The following is a 14,911-nucleotide window of genomic DNA, read 5'->3' as shown; positions in this document are numbered from 1 at the left end:
TATAGGTTTGAATCTTGCGCAAAAGTCGCATTTTCTGACGACTGCTCTACTGTCAGAAAGGCTAATCAGCACAGATTAGTAAATACGCATTGGTAAGCACTATTTTCTGGTTTCAGTAATACTATTTCATTCCTGTTTGGGAAGGAATGATTGTCCCGAACGTGGTTATTCCGCATAGCACGTTAATGTAAGCGTTGTGTGAAAGGCCTGGCCTGTGCCGACAGCAGCCATTTTGTTTACATAATAGTTTACGTGCTTCTAATAACGAGAGAAACTTGAGTTGAGTAGTGCACTTAGCTTTTGAATGTTTTGGCATACCTTTTTTCCCTTTTTATATTTAATTTCCCTTACAAAATATTGTGTTCCGAATTTTGCTTCCTGAAATCAGCCTCGAAAAAGATTCTGATAATCAACCCAAAATATATTATAACGAATGTCAGGCGGTTGCAATAGTACAGTCAATTTATACGTTTCATCCAAATAGGTGCACCTGTAATGGACTGTGTTGTTATGCCTACTGCAATAGAGTGAGTTTGTTGCTGTGGCTTATCACAAGTTACACTCAAGATGGAGTGTCAACATGGATTCAGTTGTATTGTCGAGCATCCGGGGTGGGTATTACAAACTGCATACTATCATTATATGCAACAACATGGTGGAACACAAACTGAACACGAAAATATGATTCACTTTTGACTTGACAAAAGTATATATATTTATTTATTGACACACAAAGTAACCCAGTGGCCTGCCCAAAATTAGTAGCTGATAATAGCACTTTATAATAAATAATGTTGTTCTATTTTCCTTACTTTAACCATGAAAAACAAATTTCCTGTCATTGGATTTTACTATAATTATGTTTTTGTTATTACAGAAAATAGAGATATATTGCATATCGACAACTAGTGAGAGATGGTGTTAGATGTAAGAGTGACGTTACCAGCCTGCGCAGTTCAAAAAATTAGAGGGTTTAAGTTGCGACATCTCGGTGCATAAAGGTGCTTGATGCTACACGAACACAAAATTATTTACACAATATTTATTACACAATATTTACACTAGGCAACAATGCCCATTATAATTTTATTTAGAAAATCTTGTGATGTGTTGCTGAATACCATCATCTTTATTAGGCCTGGTAAACTGGCCGTTTAGTGGTTCAGGTACTGCACCAAGACGTGGTAGGATAATCTGGCGAGAGACACACTAATCCATTTCCGGTAACAGCTCGTCCACATAACCTGTAGAGATAGAAAAAATGTTTGTCGCTGTAAAAAACAAATTTTGAAGTATGTGTGTGATTTGTTTATCTATATATTTTTACTGTAACTGTTTTCAAAAATGTTCTTTGTGTAGATTATTTTTTATTCAAAATCTTCCCCACGACTTTCTAATGGGTCAACTTCTTAGGCTAAGGAAAACAAAATTGCTAGTCAATTAGTTTTCTAGGATCTTTCTGTATTTACCAGTATTGTACGCGCTTCTGTGTTTACACTTACCATAGGTGCAATCTTGATTAATTTGTCTGACAATGTAATCACCACCTTTATATTTTGGATATTTAATGGCAAACTGTCCTCCGGTCCTGGTTCTGCCCTGCACTTTAATGTCAACTGGCCTATGAAAATAAACAAACTAATACTGGCATTCTGGTACAATATTAAATGATATTTTATTAATGGAAAAAGCTGATGATGAAAATACCAGTCCAAAAGTAAGCAATTCGTTTTATTCCTACTAGCAGGATTTTCCCTTCTAAGACCTCACCTTGACAACACATATATATGATGATGAGAACGTTAATTTTGTAATTTGTCGACCCACTACTCTGTTTTAATTGTTGTGATGGGTCATTTACTTTTAATTTGTAATAAAATAATTTCTTACTTCGTTTCAACCATTATTTTTGTCTCTCTTCCATGCAATGGTCCATGCCTACATTTTGGAAACTGCTCACCAAGACCTGAATGTTTATTCTGGACATGGTTTGCTATAGATTTCCATTTGGCTGCTATCATCTCCCTGTCTCCACTTCGAGTTGACAAGGAGCACCAATACATATGATTTACCAAACTCATTCTCCATAAGCCAACATCTTCACATCCTTTCAGTTTAGACGGAGCATTGACCTTTTTTCTTCAAACCTGATAAAAAATATAATTGTATCGTGTAGTTTTGATATTTGTGTTTTTGGAGGAGGGTATGGCAAAGTGAATATACTGTGTTGGACCAACTATTTTAACATCAATAATCATATTTTTTTGAAAGCATTATTATATGGAATAGTTACCTTTGGCCACATGCCATACATCGTATGGATGTACTGCCTCAGGTATCTCCTCTCTTATGTATTTTGATGTTTTTTCCAGATTGAAAGTATGGTAGTCATTTTGATGATTCAAATATGTCCGACTTGTAATGGTCATGCAGTTTAAGTGTCTGTATACTTTCAAAACTTTCCCAATGTTGGCGCCAGCAAAGAGGACTGCTGCGGAGAGAATGATATTTCCAGCTGGTGTATTTTGAATAAATGGTTGGCTACACTATTCTCTCAAATACCCACAGGAATCACATTACTGGTTGATGACAACACATGAACCAATGGTTTGCTTAACAGTACCACTAGTCTCACTTCTGCATCAACATATATGCTGAACAGCTGAAGAAGATTGGTTTCAAAAACTATCAGTTTTCGCTGCAAGTTAGGCTTCTGGCTTGACACACTGGAATTACATGAAAATAATTTCAAATTGCGTATTTACGCAATATACGGGAAAACATACACACAAGAGTTTGATCAATTGTGGTTGATGATAGTCTCGTATCTTTATTTTATTTTATTATAAATAACAACCATATCATAGAGAGGTGAAAGACACAACTTTTAATTGGGATGCATAACTTCCTCATACATGAACATTTCTAAAGTTAAGAAAAATGACTGCACGTTTACCTATAACTCGTATCAAATTCAAATCCTCGAGAAAGTAATACTTAAGAAACAAAACTTTACAGGCATAATGCCAAGGTGATTATGTTTTAAACAAGATATAAATTAAATAATAGGATTACGATGGATATTCAGAGTCAATACAAAAATCTTACCTAAATAACATATCATAGAGAGGTGAAAGATCGCACAGGCAAGACAATGCAAGTGACCTGTGTGGGCGCTAATCCGAAATAGTTGGGCAAATGCCATGTTAATGATTACACAAAGATTTCCGGATATAAACAAACTCGGTGTCAACAAAGAGAGATATATTTGAGGTTCAAATAACCTGGGTCACAATACAATAAGCAAACATATTTTTGCGATCAACTTCCTCAAAGTGTTTATTATTAATCCTCTGGTTCTAGTTTTTAAAGTTTGTGTTTGAAATAATGTTGATTTGGTTTTTGTTATATTAGTTTGACAGCCTACTGTCCTGGTCTGTATGAACTAAATTATCAATGACTGTTGATAAAGGTACGTTATGAATAAAACTCAACTGTGTATACCAGAATATTTCCATCATAATTTTTACTGATTACGATGACTTACATTTTGACGGAATATAATTCCTGTTTGTACATGGACATCATTTGTGGAAATCAAAGTCTGTGTTCCTGTTGTAACACGATCTCCAAATTCACGTTGAATATACACCGGTTCTGTTGACATGTCAACAACATCAGAATCACAGCCCAGCACCGTGTCAATGTTTCTATCGATGCCTCTCGACAAATTTGCCAGTATATCCACAGATTGGCTCGGATTATCCTGCATAGCACAGCGTAGGTTACGAATGATGTCATTGCATAATATTCATGAGGCTATTGGATGTCACTCGGACAGACAAACCAAAAATATGGCAGCTTCGCAAGCGTTTCACGTGTTACGTTAACCGAAGACGATGTATCAGGTGCAAAACTTTTGCATACATACGTTAAAAACGTGGACAGGTTGAGACGATGGTTGGAATGTCGTGGATTAAAGATTTCCGAAAAAAACAATAAGATCTGGTTGGTTAATCGGTAAGAAAATTGTCGTGTGCGTCTGACGTTACCACCGGAAACCGTGTCCCGGTCCCCATAGCGTAAATATTACTTTGGCGTGCGTGAAGTGCGACATCACTTCACGCACGCCAGTCAGCGATCGATCTAATTCATATTTGAAAGTTTTTAATAAGAATCATGTGTCGTTTAGTCATCTGTCGAATGTTGCTTTGTTTATATTTAAAAATTGCATGTGAACAAAATGAAACTGCTACCGCGAGTTGCGAAAACAGATATCGTACGATCACGTCGGTCGGAACACCTCCACTTGCATGATAATATTGAACGAATGACTGGTCGGAAGGTAACATTGAGGCCTATATGCTTGTGTTGTGTCAGTTTGTGTTTTCCCCAGTTTTACTTGCCAGAGGCGTAGTGACCATGGCTAGATCGTTGCAGGTTTCGTACTTCCTGTCAGATTGCTAGGCCTTTCACGACGTTTGACTGTGAAATGTCCGATTAAATGCGTTATAGTTTCGTGTCTTTATCGTGTTCATCCCAGTGTATATCCCAGTCTAAATGGAGGCTCCTCATTAACATAATAACCTTTGCCTGAATGACCTCCCCCCCATGAAGGTCAAAATTCAATATGGCGGACGTCGGAATTTATAGTAACGTCTACTCCACGTTAATGTACAGATATCTAACTATGCGTGCAATTAATACAGTTACTTTGAAGGTAAATACATGTATAACAGTACTATTTTTACTGTAGGTGTGTTTTATTTAGTGAATAAACACGAACATAATTGAAATGAATGTCTCTCTTCTGTGTTACATCGAGGAAAACGTGCAAATGGGTACTAAAGTAAATATTTCGTGACCCCGTTCAGTGAGTTAATAATCTTGAACATTAATGAAACTTACAGGGTTAAAACATAGTTCTATAATCGATAACTGTGTCAAATTTCAGCTTTATAGTTTGATTTCCATATATTTCATGCAGTGTTGAATCAGGCCATGCGAGGATGTCAACAGCGTATCAATACCCGGAAGTGTAATAAAGCTGTTGACGTGCGTTCGTTTTTTAGACGCACCGGAGATCTTGGCGAGAATTACAATGTACTCTTTCGAGATTTAAAAAAAAAGAAGCCATTTGATTGGAGAAAACATGTATACAGTAAAACAGTACTTGTGCAGAGTAATATTTGGTGTGGGTACTATCATCCCGAGAATTCCTTTTGTACTCCACCTCTCACTCTAACCCTACCCCTCCATCCCTAATTCAATTGTGTATGCCCCTTCTTTAGGAATGACATATTTATATAAAGTGGTGGAGGGTAGGGATACAGTTAGGAATGTGGGGACATAAAGAATTCGTTTGACTTTGTACATCTCTAAATTAAGGCTACAGAACTTTACAATGTGCATAATAATATTATGAAAATTATATACTAGTAATCTGTGCTGATAATGTTTGTCTTTTCACCAACATATTTTACACTGAAGTACTTGTTGATGTTAGTAACTTGCTATAATATACCATATACTATGTTATCAGATTTACTGAGATTTAAAAATATTGATTACTGTAAAATCTGTATTAGAAGCCGCGGCTTCTATTAAAGTGATACAATGAAACAAAGGGATGCAGCTTCTATTAAAGCTTCTACACATATGAGAAATGGTGAATTTTTGGTTCTCAGTTGTTCAAAATAAATTAAATTAGAAATGCGACTTTTAATACTGATTTAACGGTACTACAATTTGGCAAACTGGAGAGGAGCACTGCTCAGCATGACTTAGTGTATTGTAACAACATCAATAAAACTGAAAAAAAAAATATTGCAGAATGTAATCAACATCTGACAGTATTTCAACGTCCAATATGTGGGCTGTAAAATTATTTGTAGTTATGTAATTATTTATTTTTATTGTTCATCCTCGTATTCCTGTTCATAATCTGCTTGGGCTGCCTCCTCATCTTCATCAAGTTCACGCACATTATCCTCTACAAGTTCATATTCTTCTTCCTCTTCTTCTATAATATCCACTTCAAGATTTTCTGTATCTGCTGACTGCATTTCTTCCACTATTAGATTAGATGTATCTTTGCTGTCAACTTCTTGGTTTTGTCCTGTGTTTGTACAATTCTTGCACCTGCATCCAGGTCCACACACTTTGTTAATTTTAAAACAGCAACATCGACGTGTAGTGCAGCCAGTCTTACATCCACACCCCTTTGTATACTCAAACACAGTGGCTTCTACCATTTCCATATTTTCTTTTGTATCCCAAATAATTTGTAAACTGTTGTTTTGTAAGCTAAAACCATGATCTCCATATTCAGGCAGTACAATTTCACTTTCATGAGCCTGGTTCCAAATTTTTGAAACAAAGCAAGAACGTGACCAGTGACAATAAAGCGCTGTTGAATTTGGCATCCATTCTTCTTCGCCACGAATTCTACTTTGAATAACATTTCGAATCTTGTGCAACCAAAGGTGATGAAGATGTAATTCATCATTATGTGGTGTATCATGTTTCATTGATTTGTACATATCGTCTGGATTACAATAATCCCCTGAAAATTCACTTAAATAATGTTTGAAATAAGGTGTTCCAATCAATCTGTAAAATGATAAGAGACCTTCATTACAGTCACAATCGCTTAGACTTCCTTTCGCCTGGACAGATTTTTCTGATATGAAACTAGAATGTTGAAAAAGTACATTGAGAAAAGCAGCTTTACCAAATCCAACAAAAAAAGAAATATAGTCACAACCTGAAACAATATACATAGATTGGAGGAGTTTGCCTCTTTCATGTGGTTGTATATCCGCCAAATCTGGATCTCTTTGAAGGGCATCATTTAATTTATTTAAAAATAAATAAGATAAATCACCAGACCTGGCACTTAGTTGTATTATCACCTCCTTTGTACCACCGATATCACCATCTAAATAATCTAACTCACCAGATGACATGTAAGGTAAACCTATATGGTAAACGTCTGTATCTGGTGAGTATATCAATATTTTTGAATACTGTGTTTTAATCGCATGTAACCACACCAAAGTGTCAGTCTCTTCATGATTACTATGAAATGCAGAATTTTCATGAATAATGCCTTCGCATACGTAAAAAGCTTTACCTCGATTGTTTCCTTCAAACCCACCAGCTACAAGAAATGTCTTACTGGTACCAAGATGGGCAGTTATGAGATGAGGCAATTCATTACAAAGAAGTTTAATTAACAAATTTGTGTTCGTTCATTCTCCTAGGAACACCATCCAGTGTTCTTTAGGGAGAGGAGTATCTAAACGTATATAATCATAAACTTTACAGTTTGGTTTCTTTAGGTCCCTCCTATCTCTCTCTAATGTTTTAGGACTAGGTTTTTCTGCAGATAAAGAACCTGGATCATCAAATAACAAGTGGACTGCCTGTGTGTAATATGTGAAGTGTGGTATGATCCAGCGGCGGAGGAGATAAAGAAGGTAGTCATGGAATGTTTTATGATATGTACGGATAGGTGCACTTTGTATTACAAACATTCCTTCTAATATTACTAACTGTGGAACCCATCCATTTGGTAAATTATCAGTGACTATTTTTTCTTTCTCATAGCGTGACTTAAATACTTTTGTACTGTTTGATTTTGTTGATTGATGATGCATTGTACCATCTGAATTGCATATGGCCCTAGGAAGAGCAATACACTGCTTGAAAGAATCTATTGGGGTACCTGTTTTAATTGAGTAAGAGATTTGCTTTTTTAGGCACAAATCAAGCAACTTTTTATCCTGATCACTACTTCGAACCTTTTTCTTTTTGGTTGTTATTGATGTGAATGTTCTTAACCTTTTTTTTCTTACAGGGGCATCTGTACTGGGCAAGTGTAATAACCTGCTATTGATGTAATGTGACTGTGCTGTTTTTCCTGTTTCATAAAAAATTTTCAGGTCTTCATGTACTGAACCTGATGCTATTTCAGTAGTGAAAAGTTTCTGTAAACCTCTGTTACTTTCAGCCACAGTGAAAGCTGAAGACTGACATGCTTTGCTGAAATATTTTTTACAAATTTCATTCTCGGCCTCACACACTGATTTCTGCTCATCTTTGTATTTTTTCAGTTTCATTTCTGATTCTGGTAATAACTGTGCTTCAAGATTATTTTGACAGGCAGCACGGTATGGTAAATACACTGCCATATTATCAAGTAATTCTGGGGATGGCTTGTTGATAGATGTCTTGACATGTAAATTTATTAAAGACTCATGGGCTTCATCCAAAGCCAATTCTCGCCAAGTACACCCACTTAAAGATGCAGAAAATCCACCTGACTTGAGATGCTCTAGAATGTTCTTTGGCATCGTAATAATGTCCATCAGATGTTTAGGTATTAAACGCAAGTAAGTAGGACGATCATAAGCATGGGATAGTGGAGCCAGCATTTTGATGGCTCCAACTCGAAGTAGCCAGTTAGAACTTCTAAATCCCCAAAATAATGAAATATAACCAAAACAATCTCTATGTATGAAATTTGACCAAAACTGGAAGGTATCATCTTTCATATTACATGTTTCCAGAAACTCTGAAAATTCCTCTTCTAAACCAGAAATTTTGATTTCCATTTCTTCCAAAATTTCCAAAATATTTTTTAATTGATTGTCATTATCAAAATCATATGTTCTGAGAGACAATTTACAAACTTGTTTCAAGATCTCATCACAATTCATGTCGCATTTCCAGAGATCTTTGTTGACTGCTTGGCGGTAAGTGAAAAACTCTGATATTTGGTGTCTGTACATTGCCTCCCATGCATGTAATATAAATTTGTGACATCTTTTGAAGTTGTGACATTGCAACAGAGAAGTCAGTAAGCCATCCTCTTTGAAAGTTTCCTTGGCAATATCCTTTAATCCTGCCTCCATGTATATTTTGAATATGACTGGTTGAGTGTTTTTAACAAATGCCAATCCCCTGGAAATGCTATTAACCAATGAAGTTCAGATGAATATTCATGCCTCAATTTTACCAAAATGTCAAATGTTTTGCCATCTCCAACAACAACTAAATATTTTAATCTTTTCCCTATTTTAAAAATATGGTGTAGTTTTTCAACTACATGCTTTACTGTATCAATATTGTCGCAGGGTTCATTCAAAACCCCAAGGTAGATTGCCTTAGCTTTCTCTGTAATAGGGGGGTGATGATGAGACAACATAGATTTCACATTTGGTAAAACAACTGAAGATTTCAGTTCAAATATGGAATGTTTTTGTAGAATGTAATTAAATAATTCTGTTCTAGTATTGTTAAGAGCACTCTTTTCATTTTCAGAGAGGTTAAAGTCATCAGGAGATATATTCTGAGTAGGAGGTGCACTCTGAAGACTCATATATGGTAAAAAATGGTGTAGACTATCAACATGTGATTTAACAGTCCTTACACTGGTTACTGTTTTCCTTTTTTTAGCATTAGGTGGATCATCATCCCCAGATATACGTGTTGCTGCATTGTATATATTGGGGTCAAAGATGCTAATCATTGATTTGATAACAATTTCAGGTTCTAATAACTGTACATTGACCACCATCCATGGTTTTAGTATCATGTCAGGCACGGATAAATCAAACAGATCAACATTACTTAGTTTCTCGTTGGATATAAGAAGACTGTAGTTTTCAAGATGATCACAGAGTAGAAATAATGGTTCTACTGTATCATATTTTAATCCAAATACATGTGTTAATTCACCTTTATCAGAATATACTTTTACAGGACATTTTAACAAAAATGATAAACATCAGAATTACACAACTGATCAGCTCTTGCAGCAAAAGTAGGAAACCTACTTGTTAGTAAAACAGATTGATCGTGACTTGAAAGGGTTTCTTCAAAAAAGTCATAGCTGTCTGGAGAAAGTAGTACATTAGCAATGGCCTTTCTGACAGCAGACACTAGTTCTAATTCAAAGTTACAAAGTTCCTCAAGTTCTGGTTGTCCATCATCATTTCTGCTGCACAAACGTAATGCACGAGAAGAACAAATAGCAATACATCTGAATAAGGAATCAGAGTCATTATTCACTTTAATCAATTTTAATTCAGAAAAAATTCTTTCTCTTGTACTGCCAGGCATGAAGTCATCCCCTGAATACTTCAAAGAATTTGGTTTTGGTTCTACCGCCTGATAAGATGTCCCATGAATGCCTCTGTTTTTAAAATCAGCTCTTACAGCTGCATGTGGTTGGCCAACATCAATGTTGTCAACTGAAGTAATGGCAAATGCATCTTGGGTAAACGAGTTTGCGAACTCTTCATCAATGATATCAGTAACGACCCGATTCATATGTTCTCTGCATGTAGTTTTTGAACTGACAAGCCCGAATGAATTAAACAAATTAGCCAACTTAGAGGAACCACTGTACGTGTCAATATTAAGTGTAGTGGATAAGAACAATTGCTATTCTTCAGAAATAATAAATGACACACATTAAAGAATAAACGCAAGTATTTTTTGTGTTTAAAAATGGAGGATTCTCTGTAAAATCCCATATAATGTTCCCCCCAAGAAAATTTATTTCTGAACATTTCTACTCGTTCAACATTACTTTTTGTGATAAGAAAAACAAAATTCCACAAAACTGGATCAATATCATTTATGACTTCATTGATTTTAAGTTTAGACAGATTAGGATGACAACTGTGTTTGGCAATGAATCTATTTGCTTGGTTATACAGTCTCTCATTCAGATCTTCAGAAGCTGCATAAAGAATAGACATTGAACTTGGACTTTTTTCTTTTGTGCTCTGCAACAATTGGTTTTCAAGTTTTGTGCATGTTTCCTGTATTTTGACAATTGTACCACGTGTATTGTGATATAGCACATGTAAAATTTCCCTAGTATTTGTACCGTGTCGGAGTATAAGTGTACCATAATAAGGCTTGACAACACCTCCAGATTTTATTGTGATGGCCAAACATTTTTGTCAATTCATGTTTCAGCTGTGTTGTAGATTTGTTTGTGTAATATTCCAGTGTTTTATCAAGTGTATATTTATTACTCATTTCTGTAATCACTTGTTGATATTTGTCTCGAGCTTCTTGAAGAAGTAGTGGGTCTTTTTTAAGCAGCTTATCTGCTACATAACATGTAACTATGTACATTGCTTCTAACTCTATATTATGGACATTACCCATGCACATTTCTTGTTGTATGTCATCTACAATTTTTTTTAAGGTTGCATTATCCGAGAGGAAACCTTGATTTTGTTTTTTAATACAATCTAACGTTCTATATAAATTCATGTAACATGAACCACACAGAGGACTGTCAGATGTCAACTCAACATTTAGGTAATCTCCCTGATCCCTGCAGTGAGCTAAAATTATTTCAGGGCTTGGGGGGGGGGGTATCGAACACTACCAACAATAACAATACCACAATCTGGAATAGTACAATGAACTCTATTCCTTTTCCGCCATAAATCATAGTGGTCACTGCACAGAGGAACTAAATCTGGAATGTCATCTGTTAAGTGCACTGCTCGGGAAAAAATGGCTTTAAAAAGTTGTTTATCATTGACAGTAGCTGTAACATTACTACTGTTTTGGCTGTCAGTACAAATGAAGCATGATGACTCAACTCTTTTTCTTTTGTCAACAAGAGCACTGGCAGTGTTTGATGCTTTTTGTTTGAATTCCTGTTCTATTTTTACTTCACAGGATGAACATATACACATATACTGATTAACACCATATTTTGTTCCCATCCAATCTATAAAGTCACTAGATTTATTTATTTTATGGTACCACCGAGAACTAGATTGACAAGAACACATACCACAAGGACCACAGTTTGGTTTACTAGGATGGGCCTGTTTAGCCAAAGATCTAACCCCACCTAATCCAGAAATATTAATGTAAATTTTATTAGGTAAAGGACAAGGTATGACATATTTAAGTGGCCTTCCAGCAGCTATGAGTTTAAATTGTTGTTTATCTATCCCTGTGATTTTCATTACAGTTTGCACCAAGTCACTGACATTAAGAGATGTCAAAGGAACTGTAAATAGTTTGTCATTAGTGCAATGTTAACACAAGTGCATGACCAGACCTGCAGGAATTTTTTCTTCTTGTTTCTAAGTTTATTAACCCTTGACATTCTCGTCCTAATATCAGTCAATACCAGTTTAATTTTTTTCTCAGATCCATGGTTTCTTTTTAAAGATTCTATTGTACACCATCGTTTGTTAATTATATTAATTTCTTTCACAACAAATGTTTTACAAAGAGAATGTTTTGCAACATTAGAAGGAGGACATCTTTTTTTCAGCTTTATGTATGACTGATAAAGTGACCGGAAATCCTTGGCAGTTTTATCATCACCACATACACTAGACATTTTTTCTACCCAATATTTGTTTATTTCTCTGACACAATTTGTGTACTGCCTGAAATGCAGTACAGCAAAAGCTTTCACCCTAGTGCTACATTTTTTGGTTACTTTCAATAAAAATTGCTTTTGCTGAGTTATTAAATTTTTAACTCTGCATAAAGTAACGTGAATGGGTGAATCACCCCTTTCAGCCAACCGATAGAGTTTAATAATAAAAAATAAATTACTCTTACTAATACCGTTCAGAGTTGAACTTTGTTTAATCCTTTTAACAAAGGCCATTACGACAAGTGAATTCACCTCTAAAGCAACAAGAAAAAGAGAAATCCAATAGAACAATCTTCACCAAAATACAGCTTTACAATCAGCTACTGGAACACAGTAATCATTTGGGCACTCTGTAAAAAAAAAGAATACATTTTTTTTATTATTAAAATGTTTGGCCTCAAAAATTATACAATTTATTCAGTAATCAATTGAAAGCTCTACCCCCAGGGAATGTAACAAAATTATAGGGTATATGTATGCCTGAACCATATCCTTGGTAGGTGGGTAGGTTTGATATGCTATGATTCAAGAAGCGAGATGTATTAATTTTGTATTGGTGCAATACAAACATGCCAAAATTTAATAAAATAGTCTTGGGTCCAGGCTTGTACAACATTATTTTTTTTGCCCAAGGTTTGTGAAGTGATGGGGGGTATAATACCTGACAGGGCTTCCCAGTATAGAGCATTAATGCTCCTATATCCAAAACAATTTTGTGGAAAAAACAGTTAATGAACCAGCTGTGTTGTGCTTACTTTATTATCTTCATAAATTTCACAAATCAAACCCAAAAATTGGTTTCTAATGACATCAATGTGCATTGCACTCATTGATTGGCTGGTTGGTTTCAATTGAACATTGAATTTTTCAAAGAGTGTATTTCTGGTAGTTATTATACACAGTACTGTTAGTAATATGAGGGTATCACGATGATACCGGGTATATGTACGAAGACAGTACAGCGGGAAAATCGACCGACGAACAGCGGAGGTCGATGCAATCACGTAAATTCAAGATATCTAAAATACATATGTTTTTCTAAAAATGACTGGCAAGAGCCTGGGCGCCGCCATTTTGAAAACACCATAGTCGATATAGGCTATATTTGAGCACGATTTAATACTATTAGGGGAGCTTGTGCAAACACTTAATGGTTGTCTACCTGCAAAGCATTATATACTCCTTAAGTAAGATCATATTTGACACATTCTTTGCAGGCCATGCTTTTCATGTAGTGTTTTAGTAGGCCTTGAACACAGACAGTCAGATCACGAATTAAACTGCTACGAGGTATCACAATCAATAAAACAATCTAAAAACAAATCAGACGTGCTTACCTTTGTTAGTAACAAAAGCGATCCTCTTCTACGGGAGAATAGGTTTAAGATGCCAAAAATCTACTGAAACTACCTCTGACAAAAATCATAACGGTCACCAAGTAAGCAGTGAGGGCGATGTTCATTCAAATCACATTTCGTAATATTTTATGTTAATGAGGAGCCGCCTTTTAGACTGTCCCTTATTAAAAGATTTTTATGAAGTTATAAAAAATTTTAATTTTAAAAATAAATTTAAGTATTCAGAAATGCTGTGATTTGTTTGTTTGGGGGGTGCACAATTTTATTTTTAATTATGATTGCTCTATATTTTAGTCAAAAATCCCTGAATTTATGTTAAAGCAACAATTCACAGTTTCAATATATAATTTGAATTGTAATATGATCATTACACACAATAATTTGTAACATTTACTGCATGTTATTTTTACCAGTCTTGAGCACAGTAAATATACATGTATACTAATCTTTCTAAATTTATGTATTTGTAGCAGAATAAACAAATGTATGGAAGCAAATAAAGGCAGTGACATTAGTATTGGATAATGGTAAATGGTATGAATTCAAGTGCAGAGAGACAATCCAATCAATACCAGCACGGGACAAAGGGCCGCCACTTTTGCCCGTCAATGTGGAAGACCAAAGCTATTATATAAACACCCTTTCTACGCACACAAAATCAACTATCACTACACATACATAAGCAAATTGTAGTATTTACTGTAAAGTCAAATAAATAATATGACAATACAATAAGTGATTGTTGACATGCCTTAAGGTGTACACCTTTAAGTAAAAAAAGGCAAGCTTTAAGGGGTATTGGTTGTCGCACCCCCTCCTGTTTAATAGTGACAGGTACAATGCATGTGAAATGCATTGCACAATATTCGAAGATACGCTGTGCTACTACCACGCCCTTTAAGCTATCATCATAGTTTAAGTGTTTAATCAAAGGATTCATACATATTCTATCCAAAAAAGGGGCATTTTATCAGTTTCTATAGGTAACAAGGAAATTCACATACATAAAGATTTTGTGGATAAGAAACCTCGAGACACAGAGATATAATACTACGCACATGTATGACATCAGTTCGATTAGTATTCCTATTCACTTTGTGGATATGAGGAAGTTTGA

The 14,911-nt window shown here is 35.2% G+C and overlaps 1 protein-coding gene and 2 long non-coding RNA genes across 4 annotated transcripts; 1 reads left to right on the top strand and 2 right to left on the bottom strand.

The window, feature by feature from the left end:
- Positions 1-680: 680 nt before the first annotated feature.
- Positions 681-3,850, bottom strand: LOC102807632 (uncharacterized). Of its 2 annotated transcripts, none has more exons than XM_078013968.2 (4): positions 3,548-3,850; positions 1,891-2,147; positions 1,503-1,621; positions 681-1,244 (listed from the first exon to the last, which is right to left on the bottom strand). In XM_078013968.2, the coding sequence occupies exons 2-4, from the start codon at positions 2,079-2,081 to the stop codon at positions 1,210-1,212; spliced, it is 345 nt and encodes a 114-aa protein (XP_077870094.1). In that variant the 5' UTR covers positions 2,082-2,147; positions 3,548-3,850; the 3' UTR covers positions 681-1,209. The 2 variants fall into 2 exon arrangements, with proteins under 2 accessions (XP_077870094.1, XP_085347957.1); XM_085491831.1 differs by lacking the exon at positions 3,548-3,850 and adding an exon at positions 2,294-2,662.
- Positions 3,851-3,938: 88 nt separating this feature from the next.
- LOC146732738 (uncharacterized) lies at positions 3,939-14,529 on the top strand. Its single transcript, XR_014926760.1, has 2 exons — positions 3,939-4,020; positions 14,265-14,529. It is a non-coding gene; the product is annotated as an uncharacterized LOC146732738 (long non-coding RNA).
- LOC146732739 (uncharacterized) lies at positions 12,630-13,882 on the bottom strand. Its single transcript, XR_014926912.1, has 2 exons — positions 13,774-13,882; positions 12,630-12,786 (listed from the first exon to the last, which is right to left on the bottom strand). It is a non-coding gene; the product is annotated as an uncharacterized LOC146732739 (long non-coding RNA).
- Positions 14,530-14,911: the final 382 nt, after the last annotated feature.

The sequence above is a fragment of the Saccoglossus kowalevskii genome, chromosome 17 (assembly GCF_978046115.1).
Source record: "Saccoglossus kowalevskii chromosome 17, keSacKowa6.1, whole genome shotgun sequence".
Taxonomy (NCBI): Eukaryota; Metazoa; Hemichordata; class Enteropneusta; family Harrimaniidae; genus Saccoglossus; species Saccoglossus kowalevskii.
The sequence above is the reverse complement of the archived record's forward strand: the minus strand, read 5'-3'. Positions and strand labels throughout refer to the sequence as shown.

What these genes read in the sequence shown, in the direction of transcription:
- LOC102807632 (XM_078013968.2), bottom strand. Translation starts at nt 2,081, where the DNA reads ATGAGTTTGGTAAATCATATGTATTGGTGCTCCTTGTCAACTCGAAGT. An exon ending in AAAATAATGGTTGAAACGAA is followed by an intron (nt 1,622 to 1,890) that starts GTAAGAAATTAT and finishes TTATTTTCATAG; the next exon opens with GCCAGTTGACATTAAAGTGC. An exon ending in TAATCAAGATTGCACCTATG is followed by an intron (nt 1,245 to 1,502) that starts GTAAGTGTAAAC and finishes CTATCTCTACAG; the next exon opens with GTTATGTGGACGAGCTGTTA.